General features: G+C 46.4%; 1 protein-coding gene across 4 annotated transcripts in view; it reads left to right on the top strand.

The window, feature by feature from the left end:
• LOC110509336 (patatin-like phospholipase domain-containing protein 7) overlaps positions 1 to 19,759 on the top strand; it is a 45,452-nt gene extending 25,693 nt beyond the window's left edge. For all 4 annotated transcript variants that reach the window (XM_036967283.2, XM_036967282.2, XM_090227025.1 and 1 more), the window contains 12 exons: positions 797 to 979; positions 2,400 to 2,518; positions 5,126 to 5,282; positions 6,016 to 6,132; positions 6,554 to 6,623; positions 8,771 to 8,887; positions 9,101 to 9,249; positions 9,636 to 9,788; positions 13,108 to 13,227; positions 17,112 to 17,199; positions 17,808 to 17,926; positions 18,272 to 19,759. In XM_036967283.2, coding sequence (XP_036823178.1) covers positions 797 to 979; positions 2,400 to 2,518; positions 5,126 to 5,282; positions 6,016 to 6,132; positions 6,554 to 6,623; positions 8,771 to 8,887; positions 9,101 to 9,249; positions 9,636 to 9,788; positions 13,108 to 13,227; positions 17,112 to 17,199; positions 17,808 to 17,926; positions 18,272 to 18,391 — 1,512 coding nt within the window. In that variant the 3' untranslated portion in view covers positions 18,392 to 19,759. The remainder of the gene's footprint in view (positions 1 to 796; positions 980 to 2,399; positions 2,519 to 5,125; positions 5,283 to 6,015; positions 6,133 to 6,553; positions 6,624 to 8,770; positions 8,888 to 9,100; positions 9,250 to 9,635; positions 9,789 to 13,107; positions 13,228 to 17,111; positions 17,200 to 17,807; positions 17,927 to 18,271) is intronic.
• The last annotated feature ends 1,129 nt before the right edge of the window (positions 19,760 to 20,888 follow it).

Genomic DNA, 20,888 nt, shown 5'->3' with positions numbered 1-20,888 from the left:
TAACACATTTGGACTGTTACAGAATCATTTATGTGCTTCCACAGAGGGTGTAGCAATACGTTTGCGTGCGTGACCACACGTACAACATTTTGCCTAGCCTTTGAATATTTTCAGTGGCAGCAAATGCTTCAGAAGCAGAGGAAATAGGCCCCTCTCCTGGGGTGTAATCCTTAGTGCAAACAGTTGCAATCAAAACAAGAGTTTCTATTGGACAAATTCTGGTAGGTTGCTCACCGTTCTGTTTGACTGACGGAGGGACGGACAAAACAGACCGGGACCTCCCATGTTTGTTGCAAAACTAGCATTAGGTTTTGGAGAGGTTAGCTAGCTTAGCGTGTTAGCATGATGCTTAGGGAGAGGTTAGCTAGCTTAGTGTATTTCCATGGCGCTTGGGGAGAGGTTAGCCAGCTTAGCGTGTTAGCATGATGTTTAGGGAGAGGTTAGCTAGCTTAGCGTGTTAGCATGATGTTTAGGGAGAGGTTAGCTAGCTTAGCGTGTTAGCAGGCCACTGTGTTTGATGTGGGATTAGGGTCAGTGCAGATCCTTGGGTTCTTTAGTCATGCCTGGCTCTTGGTGGCAGGGTCGACCTCGCTGACCTCTTATCCCTGATATGATATCCATTTTCTAAGATAAAGAGAGGAATACCAACCAGTCACAGACTCAAGTGGCTTGATACTATTGTGTAAGAAACTCCTCTCCTCTCAGTATGCAGTACATGCCTGTTTAATTCTGGACAAACTATGTCCTACTTCTCCTTGGCCAACCTCTAGTTGACCCCTGGCCTTTGACCCTGTAGTTGGAGCGGATGCTGGAGGGCAGTGCGGTGAGGGCCCAGAAGCAACTGGTGTTGTTACACAGGGAGGACGGCCCCCCGCCCCAGGGCACTGTGGAGTGGCTCAACATGAGGAGCTGGATCTCCAGACACCTGCACCTCTCCTGCCCACGCAGGGTCTTCTCCAAGAGAAGCCTGCCCAAACTGGTACACACACACACACACACACCTGATCTTCCAAAACTGGTACACACACACACCTGATCTTCCAAAACTGGTACACACACACACCTGATCTTCCAAAACTGGTATACACACACACACACACCTGATCTTCCAAAACGGGTACACACACACACACCTGATCTTCCCAAACTGGTTCACACACACTCACCTGATCTTCCCAAACTGGTACACACACACACACACACACACCTGATCTTCCCAAACTGGTACACACACACACACACCTGATCTTCCCAAACTGGTACACACACACACACACACCTGATCTTCCAAAACTGGTACACACACACACACACCTGATCTTCCAAAACTGGTACACACACACACACCTGATCTTCCAAAACTGGTACACATACACACACCTGATCTTCCAAAACGGGTACACACACACACACCTGATCTTCCAAAACTGGTACACACACACACACCTGATCTTCCAAAACTGGTACACACACACACACACACCTGATCTTCCAAAACTGGTACACACACACACACCTGATCTTCCCAAACTGGTGCACACACACACACACACACCTGATCTTCCCAAACTGCACACGCCACCCATGATAAGGATGTGACAAATATAACATTTTTTTCTTTAATGTTTAAACTGCCGTTTTTAATCGGTTTTCCGTTAAAACAATAAGAAGATGAATAGAATTCCACGGGAATTCACAAGGCTGCTGCCAGCTACAGTTTGGGTCTTTTTCAGAAGGTTAAGCATTGCACCTGTACTGTCATTACTGTACCTCAATTCCACCTCTCAAAGTTTCCATTTCCTTCTCATTTAACCTTCTCATTTCAATATTGCCATATAGGCCTTCGCTGCTGTCGCTTGCCTTCCTCTGCCATTTTTCCAACTGTTAACGATGATGTCATAGTGGTGAAGAGTCGACTCCAAAATAATTGATTCCTCGACTCCTTGCACGTCGACTCCCGGTATCGACTCCCATTGAGTGTCAAGATTTGTTTCCTCTAAGAATTGACTCCTAAGATTCAGTATTTTTGGAGACTGATTTGTTGCCGTATCTGCGCATGTGTATTGGCTCGCGCCGTGCTGTTCACGGAGTGGTGGCCAGGGCGCCAAAACAGCGGCGAAGATGAGCATCGCGCTTCAACGCTCTTAGTTTTTTCGAAAATGCTGTTTACTTTCTGCATCGACGTAACACAACTAAAAAATAATTATTCTTAACCTTAAGCTTCCCGATTTTTATTTTTTTTGTGTATTTTTTTTGTATTATTTTGTTTTATAAATGTTCACGCCCCTTAACTCATAACTAAGGAAGGAATTGCCTCACAACCCCACAGTTATTTCCAGTGTCCCACCATTTGAATAAATAGTGTTTTAATATCTGCTGTGTATTGCTCTCCTCTCCAGATTGAGATGTATCAGCGTGTGTTCCAGAAGCCGGCTGACCGCCACTCTGACTTCTCCCGACTGGCCAGGGTCCTGACCGGGAACGCCATCGCCCTCATACTGGGGGGAGGAGGGGCCAGGTACGCCCCAATGACCCCTGATCTCTATCTCTAGGTCACTGATGTCACTAGGCCCCATTTATAGTCATTTCTATGGAGCCGTGTAGGGGGGGAGTGTTGTCTTTCCTAATGCATGAAACACTCAAAGCAGACTGCTTCCACTTTTCTGCCAAATGTAACATCTTGCTCATTTCCTTTTCTCTTCTTCTCCTGTCTTTCTCTCTCTTCTCCTTCCGTTTGTCCTGTTTTTGTGTTGTGTTCAGGAGATGTTTCAAGGTTGGTTCCTCTTGTCTCTCTCTCGCTCTTATCTCGTGCCTGTTAAATGCTTTGTACTAATATTTGTCTTGTTCCCCTTGGGGAATTCGGGACTCGCATGAAGCACGCGTTAAATGAAAGGTCATTTCCTTTTTCATGCCCCTTTCTCTCTACTCTTATTCTAACCTTGAACTTTAGTATGAGAATAGCATGCTATTCACCCACTATTCCTCTGGGGTGGAGATGGTATAAATGAAGGTGTGTCCACAGATACGCCATATTCTGACCTTGACTTAATCCCCTAATAATTCCACCCTCTTTTCACACGAGGAAACCATGAATAAAGTTTCAGCCACCCTACCGGTTCCAAGTGGAAAAAGCATCTGCTTTATTTTTCACGATTTTTTTTAGAGTCTCAATGCAACTGTAATTTAGACATTTTATAAGAGCTGGGTAAATTAGTCATCTGTTTGGAGATTGTAAACACACGCGTGGCAGATCATTTCCCCTTATGATCCCTGAAGGCGGAACCATACCAGCAAACTGACAGTCCTTTTCCACAGTGAAATAGGCTATATATAGCTGTGCCGTTATTCAGATATTTTATTGTATGCCCTTATAATTTGCCGAGATAACATCTGTTTTATTTGACCGTTTCGAGCATGTGAAATATTAGCCACGACATCGGGAGCCACCGTTCCGTGACATGCATTTAGAACTGTCACTTTAGGGTTTCCTTCAGTTTGTACCTTACATCTTGCGTCATTCCATTCCAATGTACCTTTCTGTCCTCTGTCACATCAGTGTAGTTGTTCCTGAGGGTCTCTAGCGTTAGTGGATCACATTAGGCTAATGTTGTGCGATGATTTGGGACATGTAGCCTGTTTTGAATCGTTATGGCACTCAGACCCCACGTTAGCAGTTTAAAGCTGGAGCCTGGCGCACGGTTCATGATGACTGGACCGTTGTCGTACAGTTCCATGATTATGGTACATTTATAGGACTATTGTTCAACTCATATTGTAAACTTTTCTTTTTCCTTTTTTTCTACCTTCCAATATTTCATGCATTGATCTAGAATATGGCAACTTTCAGGTTGAAGCAAACCACTGTATTTTTTATTCCTCAATATATTTTGTGCGTAAAGGCTCTTAACTCGATACGTTCCTAACCTTTAAATGTGCCTAAATAATCTCCAAGATCAGAGTGTTTTTAAATCTACCAGTTGGTGCTGAAATGGAGACCAATATACATACATTTAGATGGCGTTCTTTGATTGATCCCTATAATCTGAACCCGTTCTCTCAATGTCTTCTAGTGAGTCTGTCAACAAACCCATATTACAGCACACCGTATTTAAAGGGACAGCTTAACATAAATGCACTGAAAGCCCTATTGCATGCAATCTCCACGAGCAAATGTGTTGTCCAGCGAGTGGGAGGATTTTTTTTAATTTAAATGTTTATATTTTTTATTTTTACCCCGTTTTCTCCCCAATTTCGTGGTATCCAATTGTTGTAGTAGCTAGTATCTTGTCTCATCGCTACAACTCCCGTACGGGCTCGGGAGAGACGAAGGTTGAAAGTCATGCGTCCTCCGATACACAACCCAACCTAGCCGCACTGCTTCTTAACACAGCGCGCATCCAACCCGGAAGCCAGCCGCACCAATGTTAAGGAGGAAACACTGTGCACCTGGCAACCTTGGTTAGTGCGCACTCCGCCCGGCCCGCCACAGGAGTCGCTGGTGCGCAATGAGACAAGGACATCCCTACCGACCAAGCCCTCCCTAATCCGGACGACGCTAGGCCAATTGTGCGTCGCCCCACGGACCTCCCGGTCGCGGCCGGTTACGACTGAGCCTGGGCACGAGTGGGAGGATTTTCAGTGGTTGAATTAAATGTATTCAGTGGTTGAATTAAATGTATTCAGTGGTTGAATTAAATGTATTCAGCGCGCGCAAGGGAACCACGCCTGCAAAGCCCGTTTACATACCTGCATAAGGTAAGCCTGAATACCAACTACTGGGAAGTGTGTAGGATAGGGCGTTGACATACTGTATGTGGTAGTGTTAAACAAGTTGGCTACTTGGCATTTACAATCCCTAACAGTACACGTTATGTTGTGTGAAACCATTTCCAACAACCTGCAATGCAATCTGTTAGTACACCTGCCAAATACAGGGAACACTGCAGAGACGGGTTAGCCATCAGAACCACAAACATGACGATGGAAGCCAAGACATTACCTCAATCTACATTCCGATACGTTTTAATGAGGGAGCATGTGTGTGTGTGTGTGTGGAGTCGTGAGCATATTTCCAATGTCTCTCGCTCCTCTTCCTCTCATCCTCTCTCTCCCGTTCCTCTCTCAGGGGCTGTTCTCAGGTGGGTATCATGCATGCTCTGAGTGAGGCAGGGATCCCTGTGGACCTGGTGGGAGGTGTTTCCATCGGCTCCCTGATGGGGGCGCTGTACGCAGAGGACCGCAGTCACTGCCGCATGAGGATGAGGGCACGAGAGTGGGCTATGGTGAGAGGAATTCTCCACGGCTAGTGTCTTTCGCAACGCATCTTTCCCCGATTCCTCGCGTCCTCTGTCGTTTCACGCTGACAATTTAGTCATTTAGTAGTCGCTCTGACTTTTTTCGGGTTGTGCCTGATTTTTTATTTTTTTTCGTCTCCGGGATTCGAACCAGAAACCTTTTTGGTTACTGGCCAAACGCTCTTAACCGCTAGGCTACCTGCCGCCCCACCTAACCTGGGCAGTCAGTCTGTTATTCTCTCCTTCTCAAAATGCATTAGGAGGAACAAGAGTCCAAGGGGAAGGACATTGTATCTTTTTTGTCCAAAATGCCTTGAGAAGGAGGCAAGGAGAGAGGATGCGAGGAATCCAGAAAAGACCAAATCGAGGAATATTAACTTGATCTTCAGGGAGGGTAGCCTAGTGGTTAGAGCGTTGGGCTAGTAACTGGAAGGTTGCAAGTTCAAATCCCCGAGCTGACAAGGTACCAATCTGTCGTTCTGCCTCTGAACAGGCACTGTTCCTAGGCCGTCATTGAAAATAAGAATTTGTTCTTAACTGACTTGCCTGGTTAAATAAAGGTAAATAAATAAAGAAAGTGTTTAAATGTTGTCCAGGCCGGTCAACCTTGAAGAAACATGATTTTGACCTCTCTACCTCTCATTTGACTTGGTCAAATGAAGGTGAAAGTAAACGTGTTCTCATGGATTTGTTGGGGGTTCTTCTTGGTGGTGTGTTGCAGGGAATGACGTTGGTGTTCAAGAAGGTGTTGGACCTGACCTACCCCATCACTTCAATGTTCTCTGGCGCTGCCTTCAACTCCAGCATTTACACAGTGTTCAAGGGCAAGCAGATAGAGGTGAGGAACGGATAGAGGTGAGGTGAGGAACGGATAGAGGTGAGGTGAGGAACGGATAGAGGTGAGGTGAGGAACGGATAGAGGTGAGGCGAGGGACGGATAGAGGCGAGGGACGGATAGAGGCGAGGAACGGCGCAGTCGGAGTTAGTCGGTCTTGCGTCTCTCTTGTAAAAAAGGCATTTTTCATCATAATGGGATCACCTGTGTAAACAAAGAGTAGATTAAATACATTTTTTTAAATTGCCTGTCGTACACGGCCTGAAAGATTGAACTTATTATACTAATAAGAAAAGGAGCCTGCTTTGAAACGCGTTGGCAATAAATATAATTGAAGGGAATTAAGCCTCCGCCCTGAACCTTCTTTTACAGGTGCAATATTGACATAACCATTTAATGACAAGTGGTGCTGTTGTTTGTTCAGGACCTGTGGATCCCCTATTTCAACATCACCACTGACATCACTGCCTCCACCATGAGAGTGCACACAGACGGTTCGTCCTCAAGTCTCTCTCTCTACCGCTCTCTCTCTACCGCTCTCTCTCTCTCTACCTCTCTCTCTCTCTACCGCTCTCGCTCTCTACCTCTCTCGCTCTCTACTCTACCTCTCTCTCTACCGCTCTCTCTCTCTCTACCTCTCTCTCTCTCTACCGCTCTCGCTCTCTCGCTCTCTACCTCTCTCGCTCTCTACTCTACCTCTCTCTCTCGCTCTCTACTCTACCTCGCTCTCTACCTCTACCTCTCTCTCTCTCGCTCTCTACCTCTCTCTCTCGCTCTCTACCTCTCTCTCTCGCTATCTTCCTCTTTCTCTCGCTATCTTCCTCTCTCTCTCGCTATCTTCCTCTCTCTCTCGCTATCTTCCTCTCTCTCTCGCTATCTTCCTCTCTCTCTCGCTATCTTCCTCTCTCTCTCGCTATCTACCTCTCTCTCTCGCTATCTTCCTCTCTCTACCGCTCTCTCTACCGCACTCTATACCTCTCGCTCTCTACCTCTCTCTCTCTACCGCTCACTACCTCTCGCTCTCTCTCTCGCTCTCTCTCTCGCTCTCTCTCTCGCTCTCTCTCTCGCCTTCTCTCTCGCTCTGTCTCTACTGCTCTCTCTCGCTCTCGACTGCTCTCTCTCGCTCTCTCTCTACTGCTCTCTCCCTCTCTCTACCACTCTCTCTACCACTCTCTCTACCACTCTCTCTCTACCACTCTCTCAATCTCTTTCAATCTCTCTCGCTCTCTACCTCTCTCTCGCTCTCTACCTCTCTCTCGCTCTCTACCTCTCTCTCGCTCTCTACCTCTCTCTCGCTCTCTACCTCTCTCTCGCTCTCTACCTCTCTCTCGCTCTCTACCTCTCTCTCGCTCTCTCTCTACTGCTCTCTCTCGCTCTCGACTGCTCTCTACATCTCTCGCTATCGCTCTCTCTCTCTACCTCTCTCTCGCTCTCTACCGCGCTCTATACCTCTCGCTCTCTACCTCTCTCTCTCTACCGCTCACTACCTCTCGCTCTCTCTCTCGCTCTCTCTCTCGCTCTCTCTCGCTCTCTCTCTCGCTCTCTCTCTCGCTCTCTCTCTCGCTCTCTCGCTCGCTCTCTCTCTCTCGCTCGCTCTCTCGCTCTCTCTCGCTCTCTCTCTACTGCTCTCTCTCGCTCTCGACTGCTCTCTCTCGCTCTCTCTCTACTGCTCTCTCCTTCTCTCTACCACTCTCTCTCTCTACCACTCTCTTAATCTCTTTCAATCCCTCTCTCGCTCTCCACCTCCTCTCTCGCTATCTTCCTCTCTCTCGCTATCTTCCTCTCTCTCTCGCTATCTACCTCTCTCTCTCGCTATCTTCCTCTCTCTACCGCTCTCTCTACCGCACTCTATACCTCTCGCTCTCTACCTCTCTCTCTCTCTACCGCTCACTACCTCTCGCTCTCTCTCTCGCTCTCTCTCTCGCTCTCTACCGCTCTCTCTCGCTCTCTCTCTACTGCTCTCTCTCGCTCTCGACTGCTCTCTCTCGCTCTCTCTCTACCGCTCTCTCCCTCTCTCTACCACTCTCTCAATCTCTTTCAATCTCTCTCTCGCTCTCTACCTCTCTCTCGCTCTCTACCTCTCTCTCGCTCTCTACCTCTCTCTTGCTCTCTACCTCTCTCTCGCTCTCTACCTCTCTCTCGCTTTCTACCTCTCTTTTGCTCTCTACCGCGCTCTATACCTCTCGCTCTCTACCGCTCTCTACCGCTCTCTCTCGCTCTCTCTACTGCTCTCTCTCGCTCTCGACTGCTCTCTCTCGCTCTCTCTCTACTGCTCTCTCCCTCTCTTTACCACTCTCTCTCTCTACCACTCTCTCAATCTCTTTCAATCTCTCTCTCGCTCTCTACCTCTCTCTCGCTCTCTACCTCTCTCTCGCTCTCTACCTCTCTCTCGCTCTCTACCTCTCTCTCGCTCTCTACCTCTCTCTCGCTCTCTACCTCTCTCTCGCTCTCTACCTCTCTCTCGCTCTCTACCTCTCTCGCTCTCTACCCCTCTCTCTCTACCTCTCTCTCGCTCTCTACCTCGCTCTCTACCTCTCTCTCTCTAACCCTCTTTCCTTCTCTGTTTTAACTGATTGAATTGTGAAGAAGGCAGCTGTTCCTCTTATGTGTGCCTCCATGTGTTTAATTGTACCTGTCTCAGGCTCTCTGTGGAGGTATGTGCGTGCCAGCATGTCTCTCTCTGGCTACCTGCCCCCTCTATGTGACCCTAAAGACGGACACCTACTGATGGACGGAGGCTACATCAACAACCTACCAGGTCAGCAACACACACACACACACACACTGCAGTGGCAAGATAAGACAAGGTGGGGATAGGCTTCTCTCCTGCTCAGCGATGTACCACTAACAATTATTATTTGGTGGGTGCTTCTATTTGTCCGATGTACATGTTCAAGTGTGTAAAAAGTGAAACTCCTCGATGTTCATTGTCACCTTAAGCCCTAAACCCGCGTCTCCGCCCCTCTCCCAGCGGACGTGGCTCGCTCCATGGGTGCCAAGGTGGTGATCGCCATAGACGTGGGCAGCCAGGACGAGACCAACCTCACCAACTACGGCGATTCGCTCTCCGGCTGGTGGCTGCTATGGAAACGCCTCAACCCACTGGCAGAGAAAGTCAAGGTGAGCCTCTCTCACAGCACTGTATAGGACTACAGCCTCAGGTGTTAACCGAAAGCTTTGGTGTGATGATATGGCATTCATGTCATGTCCGACTTTGCAATTTATTGTTATGAAATGGTATTGGTTTCATATCGGAGTGAAAATGTGTTGTCGTTCACTGAGAATATTTCTGCAGTTTTTCACGAACTGTGAATGTGTGGAGTTACTTTGTGTCTCCAAAATGGTACCCTCTTCCCTATTTAGTGCTCTAATTTTGCTCTGGTCAAAATGTGTGCACTATATAAGGATTAGGGTGCCACTTTGGACACACTAGGCACTGGAGGTATGTGCACAGTTGTCACCCTGCTGTGCTAAGTGTTGTGGCATTTGACCCTTGACCCCTGTAGGTGTTGAACATGGCAGAGATTCAGACGCGGCTGGCATACGTGTGCTGTGTGCGTCAGCTGGAGTCGGTGAAGAGCAGTGACTACTGCGAGTACATCAGGCCTCCCATAGACCGTTACCGTACACTGGAGTTTGGCAAGTTTGACGAGATCGCTGTGAGTCTCCCTCTCTCTTTCTTTGACCTGGGCAGCCAGTCTGTTATTCTCTCTCTCTCTCTCTCTCTCTTTTACCTGGGCAGTCAGTCTTTTATTCCCTCTCTCTCTCTCTCTCTTATTATTTCTGTGTCTTTGACCTGGGCAGTCAGTCTGTTATTCTCTCTCTCTTTGACCTGGGCAGTCAGTCTGTTATTCTCTCTCTCTCTCTTTGACCTGGGCAGCCAGTCTGTTTTTCTCCCTCTCTTTGACCTGGGCAGCCAGTCTGTTATTCTCTCTCTGTGTCTTTGACCTGGGCAGTCAGTCTGTTATTCTCTCTGTGTCTTTGACCTGGGCAGTCAGTCTGTTATTCTCTCTCTGTGTCTTTGACCTGGGCAGCCAGTCTGTTATTCTCTCTCTGTGTCTTTGACCTGGGCAGCCAGTCTGTTATTCTCTCTGTGTCTTTGACCTGGGCAGCCAGTCTGTTATTCTCTCTCTGTGTCTTTGACCTGGGCAGTCAGTCTGTTATTCTCTCTCTCTCTCTTTGACCTGGGCAGTCAGTCTGTTATTCTCTCTCTGTCTTTGACCTGGGCAGCCAGTCTGTTATTCTCTCTCTCTCTCTTTGACCTGGGCAGCCAGTCTAATTCTCTCTCTGTGTCTTTGACCTGGGCAGTCAGTCTGTTATTCTCTCTGTGTCTTTGACCTGGGCAGTCAGTCTGTTATTCTCTCTCTCTCTTTGACCTGGGCAGCCAGTCTGTTATTCTCTCTCTGTATCTTTGACCTGGGCAGCCAGTCTGTTATTCTCTCTCTGTGTCTTTGACCTGGGCAGTCAGTCTGTTATTCTCTCTGTGTCTTTGACCTGGGCAGTCAGTATGTTATTCTCTCTGTGTCTTTGACCTGGGCAGTCAGTCTGTTATTCTCTCTCTCTCTCTTTGACCTGGGCAGTCAGTCTGTTATTCTCTCTGTGTCTTTGACCTGGGCAGTCAGTCTGTTATTCTCTCTGTGTCTTTGACCTGGGCAGTCAGTCTGTTATTCTCTCTCTCTCTTTGACCTGGGCAGTCAGTCTGTTATTCTCTCTGTGTCTTTGACCTGGGCAGTCAGTCTGTTATTCTCTCTGTGTCTTTCACCTGGGCAGTCAGTCTGTTATTCTCTCTGTGTCTTTGACCTGGGCAGCCAGTCTGTTATTCTCTCTCTCTCTCTTTGACCTGGGCAGTCAGTCTGTTATTCTCTCTGTGTCTTTGACCTGGGCAGTCAGTCTGTTATTCTCTCTGTGTCTTTGACCTGGGCAGTCAGTCTGTTATTCTCTCTGTGTCTTTGACCTGGGCAGCCAGTCTGTTATTCTCTCTCTCTCTCTTTGACCTGGGCAGCCAGTCTGTAATTCTCTCTCTGTGTCTTTGACCTGGGCAGTCCGTCTGTTATTCTCTCTGTGTCTTTGACCTGGGCAGCCAGTCTGTTATTCTCTCTGTGTCTTTGACCTGGGCAGCCAGTCTGTTATTCTCTCTTTGACCTGGGCAGTCAGTCTGTTATTCTCTCTGTGTCTTTGACCTGGGCAGTCAGTCTGTTATTCTCTCTGTGTCTTTGACCTGGGCAGTCAGTCTGTTATTCTCTCTGTGTCTTTGACCTGGGCAGTCAGTCTGTTATTCTCTCTGTGTCTTTGACCTGGGCAGCCAGTCTGTTATTCTCTCTGTGTCTTTGACCTGGGCAGTCAGTCTGTTATTCTCTCTCTCTCTCTTTGACTTGGGCAGCCAGTCTGTAATTCTCTCTCTGTGTCTTTGACCTGGGCAGCCAGTCTGTTATTCTCTCTCTGTCTTTGACCTGGGCAGCCAGTCTGTTGTTCTCTCTGTGTCTTTGACCTGGGCAGTCAGTCTGTTATTCTCTCTGTGTCTTTGACCTGGGCAGTCAGTCTGTTATTCTCTCTGTGTCTTTGACCTGGGCAGCCAGTCTGTTATTCTCTCTGTGTCTTTGACCTGGATAGTCAGTCTGTTATTCTCTCTGTGTCTTTGACCTGGGCAGTCAGTCTGTTATTCTCTCTGTGTCTTTGACCTGGGCAGTCAGTCTGTTATTCTCTCTGTGTCTTTGACCTGGGCAGCCGGTCTGTTATTCTCTCTGTGTCTTTGACCTGGGCAGTCAGTCTGTTATTCTCTCTGTGTCTTTGACCTGGGCAGTCAGTCTGTTATTCTCTCTCTCTCTTTGACCTGGGCAGCCAGTCTGTTATTCTCTCTGTGTCTTTGACCTGGGCAGTCAGTCTGTTATTCTCTCTCTCTCTCTCTTTGACCTGGGCAGTCAGTCTGTTATTCTCTCTCTCTCTCTTTGACCTGGGCAGCCAGTCTGTTATTGTCTCTGTGTCTTTGACCTGGGCAGTCAGTCTGTTATTCTCTCTGTGTCTTTGACCTGGGCAGCCAGTCTGTTATTCTCTCTGTGTCTTTGACCTGGGCAGCCAGTCTGTTATTCTCTCTGTGTCTTTGACCTGGGCAGCCAGTCTGTTATTCTCTCTGTGTCTTTGACCTGGGCAGTCAGTCTGTTATTCTCTCTGTGTCTTTGACCTGGGCAGCCGGTCTGTTATTCTCTCTGTGTCTTTGACCTGGGCAGTCAGTCTGTTATTCTCTCTGTGTCTTTGACCTGGGCAGTCAGTCTGTTATTCTCTCTCTCTCTTTGACCTGGGCAGCCAGTCTGTTATTCTCTCTGTGTCTTTGACCTGGGCAGTCAGTCTGTTATTCTCTCTCTCTCTCTCTTTGACCTGGGCAGTCAGTCTGTTATTCTCTCTCTCTCTCTTTGACCTGGGCAGCCAGTCTGTTATTGTCTCTGTGTCTTTGACCTGGGCAGTCAGTCTGTTATTCTCTCTGTGTCTTTGACCTGGGCAGCCAGTCTGTTATTCTCTCTGTGTCTTTGACCTGGGCAGCCAGTCTGTTATTCTCTCTGTGTCTTTGACCTGGGCAGCCAGTCTGTTATTCTCTCTCTCTCTCTCTTTGACCTGTGCAGTCAGTCTGTTATTCTCTCTCTCTCTCTGACCTGGGCAGTCAGTCTGTTATTGTCTCTCTCTCTTTGACCTGGGCAGTCAGTCTGTTATTCTCTCTGTGTCTTTGACCTGGGCAGTCAGTCTGTTATTCTCTCTGTGTCTTTGACCTGGGCAGTCAGTCTGTTATTCTCTCTTGCTTCCTCTCGTTTTCCCATGACCCCCTCTTACTCTAGACCTCACCTCTTCACACTTCACTATTTGTCTCTCTTGCCTCCTCCATCTTCAGTCAAAAGTGTGAGAAGGTTTTCAAGGATTGCCTGAGACCCCCCACCCCCCCATTAGCTACATTACATTCAGCCTTGTGTGTGTGTGTGTGTGTGTGTGTAGGAGGTGGGCTACCAGCACGGCAAGACGGTGTTTGACGTGTGGAGTCGCAGTGGAGTGGTGGAGAAGATGCTGAAGGACCGTCATCAGGAAGAGTTTCACAACACGCACAGCAACAACAACGTGAGGGAGGGAGGGTCAGGGAGTGACTAGATCATCACATGTTTAAATGTTCAGGAGAGAATTCCAGGACCACGGAGCTCAGTAACTAAAACTGTTCTAATTCTTGGTACTGTTAAAAGCAAATGAGAACGGGACCGTAATTGATATTTATTTGCTGACCTGATTAAAGAAGAACAGGTATAGATAGTGTCATTTTACCCAATGTGGCCTTATAAACCAGTGTTTATCCCACGCGAGGTCGATGACGACCAGCCAACGGCGCTGTAGAGATCACAGTGATGTGTTTAGACGTTTTTCATTGGTAATGAACCTGAGGGCCTCATGCTATGCTGAGTCAAGTGCTCTCAGGGTTGTGGTTGAGGCCTGCATATATATACAGGGCCTTTTGTTACATTACAGCCTTATTCTAAAATTGATTAAATAGTTTTTGTTTCGTCATCAATCTACGCACAATACCCCGTAATGCCATCACAATACCCCGTAATGCCATCACAATACCCCATAATGACATCACAATACCCCATAATGACATCACAATACCCCATAATGACATCACAGTACCCCATAATGCCATCACAATACCCCACAATGACATCACAATACCCCGTAATGCCATCACAATACCCCATAATGACATCACAATACCCCATAATGACATCACAATACCCCATAATGCCATCACAATACCCCATAATGCCATCACAATACCCCACAATGACATCACAATACCCCGTAATGCCATCACAATACCCCATAATGACATCACAATACCCCATAATAACATCACAATACCCCATAATGACATCACAATACCCCATAATGCCATCACAATACTCCATAATGCCATCACAATACCCCATAATGACATCACAATACCCCATAATGCCATCACAATACCCCATAATGACAAAGCAAAAACTTGTTTTATTTATTTTTGTTTTTTATTTATAAAAATGTGATGTAATTCAGACCTTTTACTCAGTACTTTGTTGAAGCACCTTTGGCAGCGATTACAGCCTTGAGTCTTCTTGGGTATGATGATACAAGCTTGGCACACCTGCATTTGAGGAGTTTCTCCCATTCTTCTCTGCAGATCTTCTCAAGCTCTGTCAGGTTGGATGGGGAGCATCACTGCGCAGCTATTTTCAGGTCTTTCCAGAGATGTTCGATTGGGTTCAAGTCTGGGTTCAAGCCCACTTGTCCCAAAGCCACTCCTGTCTTCACCCCAGTCTGAGGTCCTGACGTCTCTGGAGCAGATTATCAAGGATATCTCTGTACTTTGCTCCGTTCATCTTTCCCTCAATCCTGACTAGTCTCCCAGTCCCTACCGCTGAAGAACATCCCCACAGCATGATGCTGCCTCCACCATGCTTCACCGTAGGGATGGTGCCAGGTTTCCTCCAGATGTGATGCTTGGCATTCAGCCCAAATAAATCAATCTTGGTTACATCAGACCAGAGAATCTTGTTTCTCATGGTCTGAAAGTCTTTAGGGGACTTTTGGCAAACTCCAAGCGCCACTCTACCATAAAGGCCTGACTGGTGGAGTGCTGCAGAGATGGCTGTCCTTCTAGAAGGTTCTCCCATCTCCACAGAGGAACTCTGGAGCTCTGTCAGATTGACCATCGGGTTCTTGGTCACCTCTCTGACCAAGGCCCTTCTCCCCCAATTGCTCAGTGTGGCCAGACGGCCAGCTCTAGGAAGAGACTTGGTGGTTCCAAACTTCTTCCAGATGGAGGCCACTGTGTTCTTCGGGACCTTCAATGCTGCAGAAATGTTTTGGCACTCTTCACCAGATCTGTGCCTCGACACAATCCTGTCTCGGCGCTCTACGGACATTTCCTTCAACCTCATGACTTGGTTTTTGCTCTGACATGCACTGTCAACCCTGGGACCTTATATAGACAGATGTGAGCCCTTCCAAATCATGTCCAATCAACTGAATTTACCACAAGTAAACTGCAATCAAGTTGTAAAAACATCTCAAGGATGATCTGCGGAAACAGGATGCACATGAGCTTAATTTTGAGTCTGATAGCAAAGGGTCTGAATACTTATGTAAAGAAGGTATTTCTGATTTTGCTTTGTCATTATGGGGTATTGTGTGTAGATTGAGGATTGTTTTATTTAATCCATTGTAGAATTAGGCTGTAACGTAACAAAATGTGGAAAAAGTCAAGGGGGCTGAATACTTTCCGAATGCACTCTGTAACTGGCGCAGCGGTCTAAGGCACTCATCTCATCGCAGCGGTCACTGCATCTCAGTGCTAGAGGCATCACTACAGACCCTGGTTCGATTCCAGGTTGTATCACAACAAGCCATGATTGGGAGTCCAGAGGGCGGCGCACAATTGTCCCATCGTCCTGGTTAGGATTTGGCCCGGGGTAGGCTGCCATTGTAAATAAGAATTTGTTCTTAACTGAATTTCCTGGTTAAATAAAGGTTAAATTAAATCTAAAGCCACCAGTAATGTACATCGTACCAGCTCCTTCCTGGCCTCCAGAGAAATAGAAGCCTTATGCCGTTAATAAAAATACCATGCATTTTGTTTACCCGAATTCAGAACCAGCTTCAAATCATACAGTTTCTGTTGTATTGTGTTAAGTGCTCTTTGGGCATTTTGAAAAGCTGAAGATAAACTACTACCACTTGAATGAAGAACAGTATTATCTGCATAAAAATGTACATCCGCTATTTCAATATGATCCCCAATGTTGTTGATATACAAAATGAACAACAGTGGGCCCAAAATAGAACCTTGCGGAGCACCTGAACACAACTCTGTAGACTCAGATTTACAACAACCCACCATTACACATTGTGTATGATTTGATAGGTAATTTATAAACCAATCTAGAGCATGACTAGTAATTCACAGGGGGCTGGCTCATGTAGACCTATTAACCTTTTCAAATAAACTGCCTGCATCTAGAAAGTTCTGATTTAAGGCTTTCAGAATAGAGGTTCTCTCAGATACAATCTGTGTGTCTACCAACAATTGTTTGGGAAGCTGTGTATCTTTTTAAAGCTTTCGCTACTTGCCAAAATGTGGCGGGATTATTTAAATTATCCAAAGTAGATTTAAGGTAGTGGTCTGCTTTCAGTTTTCGGGTCGTAGCCACACCCAGATTTCAAAGACGTTTAAAAGCCATCCAATCATCTGCCGAACCAGACCCTCTTGCTTTAGCCCACATAGCATTTAATACCCTTATGATTTGAGCAGGTTCATCAGTAAACCAAAGGTTCTCTCTGCCCGTAATCCTGAATTTTTTTAAGGGGCCTATTGCATACATCCTGGAATGTGTTGTGGAAGGAAGAAAAGGCTAGTTCAACATCAGGGATTAATTCCATTCCATTCAATGCTAAATACAAATGTAAAAAACCTTGAATATCGAACCGCTTCCAGTTTTCTTTTCGTAACGACAGGTGGCTTAGGAATTTTACCATCTCTCACACAGGCAATAGCACAGTGATCACTTATGTCATTTGCAACAAAACAAAGAGTCACAAATCATGTAGTCCAACAGCAGATCAGTAAAAAGTGTGCGATGTAGGTGAGAGAGAGAGAGGCAGGGGCAACTGTACCAGACAGAGAGAGACAGACCAGGGCAGGCTGGAAGCAGCAGGTATCAGGAGGAGGTTGAAGAGGTCCTCAGCAGACAGCCAGGGCGACAATAGATGATCAAATAACTGTTGGTCGGAAAAACAAAACCACGACGGCGATACAATCGCTAACCAGAACAGTAATAAAATCCAGACCAGAATGGATGGTCATGACTAGATAATGTACAAATGTGTATTTTAATGCTATTATTCTGAATGATTTCTGTATGGGGCCTCTAGTGTATGATACCAGTGTGCTGTCTGTCCTATGTGTTCTGCAGGGACCTGTGACCTGTCCCAACGCCTCCTTCACTGACCTGGCAGAGATCGTGTCCCGCATTGAGCTGGCCAAACCAGCTCTGGTCGACGGTGAGACTGGCAGATGATCTGATCTGCATATAGAGCAGCAGAGTGCTGTGGAGGTCAAACAAGCATTATAAGTTGTAGGCCTATCACAACGAGACACATGACCTCTGGGAACAAGAGAGGGGAAAAGCTGTAACTGTGTTATTTTAACTGGAAAAGGGCATTTTTTTATTGTAAGCTGGAAAGAGCCTGCGAGCCAATAGCTGTTGACCTTCCTGTTACCATCACAGCTGGAGCAATTGAATATTTATGTTTCTAATGCCGCTCTGCTAGCTTTTCACCCCCCCTCCCCTCTCTGTCATGGGTTTGGCACTCTGCCTCCTGCTCTTCCTGGGGAAGATAAGCTCATTTTCTATCTTGTCTTTCTCCTTGCTTGTTGTTGACTATTGTTTGGGCTCTGTGAATGCAGCCACACTCACTTAGCAGATACATTTGTTTTGGTTAAATGATGATTTAATATGCAGCTATGACAGTTCCTATGACACACCCCTCCTTCCTCTTTCATCACCCCTGTCCACTCTCTTCTTCACCACCTTTCTCTTTGTGCACCTTTCCATCTCTCTCTTTCCACCCTGCCACGCTTCCCTCTCCATGACCCTTCCCTATCTCAGAGGAGTCCGACTACCCCACAGACTATGAGGAGGAGGCAGTGGAGAGTGCCTACTCAGACTTTGAGCTGTCCAATCACTACAGCGAACACACCACCGAGGGGGAGGAGACTGCGGACACGGTGCGGTGAAGGGTTTACATTTTTACATTTTGAGTCATTTAGCAGACGCTATTATCCAGAGTGACTTATAGTTTACAGTCTGAAGTTTGTGTCCTTTTTTTGTACTAGTTCCCCGTGGGAATCGAACCCACAACCTGGCGTTGCAAGCACCCTGCTCTACCAACTGAGCCACACATTGTTGAATGTTGATGCTTTTTCTTAACTCGATAGTGCGTGCCAGTGTAAAATAAGAGGACATATTAGGACCTGTGCCGTCTTATCATTTTCTCTCTCCTTTTGAGACTTTTAAGCCTGAGATTAGCCTAATGACATATCAGCTAGTCACTGTGTCCTCCTCATCCTCAGGATGAAGAACTGCTGGACATGGGGAGAAGACGTCGCCCTCCTCCCCCGGGATACAGCGACATGAGCCCCCTCTCCTCCCCCCACCCCCCGCCTACAGCCCCACCCCTTGGAGGAAACTGAGGGGAACCCCACCGCTGAGCGAAGACCATGCTAAGAGTCACTGAACCCACAGTCTGGAAGCGCAAGGAACTGACTCTCTGGCTGCCTGTCCCTCCAGCACTAGCGCTAACACAGTGCCTTACAGACCCACAACAAATACAGGACCAACTATTTTCAACAGTCAATGCATAATCATATTCCTGTCTGAGTCTGTCTGACTAGCCACCTGGAGATGGTGGAGATTGATTGTTTGTGTCCCGTGTTCTTCCCTCTTAATATAAATCACTGTAGTTTAATGGGACACAAGCTGGGCGGTGGTGAAGATGCGGCAGTCTCTTCTGAAATGGCTGCCTTCTGGTGTTTGGAGCTCACACCTTCTGTACGCCTCCCGTCAGCCTCGGTGTCTGAGGTCCTAGATTGCGATAAAACGAGAAGAAAGAGGATCCTTTCCGAGTCACGGGTATGGGGCGCAGTTCGACGTGCACAGTGTGACGGGACACACAGGAGAAGCAGCGGTAGCATCTGTTTATTCTTCTCATCTGTTTTCTGGCTTCAATCAATTAGATGAAGGGGTGGTTAAATGCAGACCACATTGTTAATGCTATATAGCATTTATCTATGTACAGGCACATCCAAGACCGCTAGACAATTGACCAGTGTAACACAGTTGATTTGACTAATGAATTATTAACCTTTACTTACCTCTAGAGCTAACTTTATAGATGTACTGGCACAACATTAAGCAAATCAATGCAATGTATTATTCTTTTTTTTACGTGTGTTTATCAGTGCAGTGCCTTTAACCCAGCTGATATTGACGCACCGGTAGCCTTTCATTGTGTTGTAGATCTTAGAAAGTCCCTTTTGCTACAGTCCCCTGAGGTTGTACGGCCTGCGTCCTGATTGGCACCCTATTCCTTTTACAGTGCACTACTTTAGACCAGGGCCCGTAGGGCTCGGATCAGAGGTAATGCGTTGTATAAGGGGATAGGATTGGGAGTCAACCTGTCTAAATGCAGAAGAGACGCTGTGTGTGTGTGTGTGTGTGTGTGTGTGTGTCAGTAACAGGAGGCTTGTTTATAAAATGCATGCATATGTTCAGTGAATGGAACAAAGCTTTTTGTGAACCCTTACTGAACTAAACTGGCCAACTTGACCTTTTTAACACATTTCAAGCTATTTAATTGTGCCTTTGGTGACTGACAATCACTTGCTGATTAGTTCAACTTGAATGTTGAGCACAGTTTGCCAATGACCCTGTTAAACAATGAAGGACTCGTGTACTATTTAGGTGTTGCTTGTGTGTGAATGTTATTTGTACCACCAAATTGATGTTTTTGATAATCCATTGTATAACACTGCTCACTAATAATAAACCACTATTGGTTAGCTGAGTCTCTTTACATTTGTGTTTGTCTATTTCCCCAGTTTTGTACTGAGGGGATTTGTTAAAAGGATGTTTTTTTTCTCACTATGAAATCGTTGCTGGGAAACAATTGAGTGCCTTACTGCGGTTGTTTTCAATTCAAATGGTCCAAAAAAAGGGCTTTTTAGCGAGATCAATTTTTCAGCAATCATTTTTCTAGGACTCTGGGAGTGGTCTGAGTGGGGAGGGGAAAACTAGCTTTTAAAGCCGCAATATGTACCTTTTTCGGAAACCCAAACAAATTCACATATTAATGTGTGTTAGATCGATCATTCTCATTTAAAGCAAGTCTAAGAAGCGGTAGATCTGTTCTATGTGAGCTATTTCTATGCTTCCCGTTCTTAAGTTTGTTTTCGTGTCTTGTGGTTTTGTACAACGGCTTCGAACAGCTGAAAATACTATATTTTTGGTTATAGTAAAGATATTTCATAGTGGTTTAGATGGTACAATGATTCTTTACCTGCTTGTTTTATCACAAACTACACTGAACAAAAATAGAAACGCAACATGCAACAATTTTGAAGATTTTACCGAGTTACAATTCATAAGGAAATAAGTCAATTGAAATACATTCATTAGGCCCTAATCTATGGATTTCACAGGACTGAGAATCTGTTTGTCACAGATACAGGACATGCTCATTGAACATCTCATTCCAAAATCATGGGCATTAATATGGAGTTGGTCCCCCCTTTAATGCTATAACAGCCTCCACTCTTCTGGGAAGGCTTTCCACCAGATGTTGTAACATTTCTGCAGGAACTTGCTTCCACTCAGCCATAAGTGAGATTGGGTGAGATTGGGCACTGATGTTGGGCGATTAGGCATAGCACGCAGTCGTAGTTCCAATTTACCCAAAAGGTTTGATGGGGTTGAGGTCAGGGCTCTGTGAAGGCCAGTCAAGTTCTTCCACCGATCTCGACAAACCATTTATGTGTGGACCTCGATTTGTGCATGGGGGCATTGTCATGCTGAAACAGGAAAGTTCTTTCCCCAAACTGTTGCCAAGTTGAAAGCACAGAACTGCTGGAATGTCATTGTATGCTGTAGCCTTAATATTTCCCTTCACTGGAACTAGGGGGCCTAGCCCAA

This window comes from Oncorhynchus mykiss, chromosome 29 (assembly GCF_057628025.1).
Source record: "Oncorhynchus mykiss isolate SJ-2025 chromosome 29, ASM5762802v1, whole genome shotgun sequence".
Taxonomy (NCBI): Eukaryota; Metazoa; Chordata; class Actinopteri; order Salmoniformes; family Salmonidae; genus Oncorhynchus; species Oncorhynchus mykiss.
Note: the sequence above shows the minus strand (reverse complement) of the source record. Positions and strands in the feature narration are given on the sequence as shown.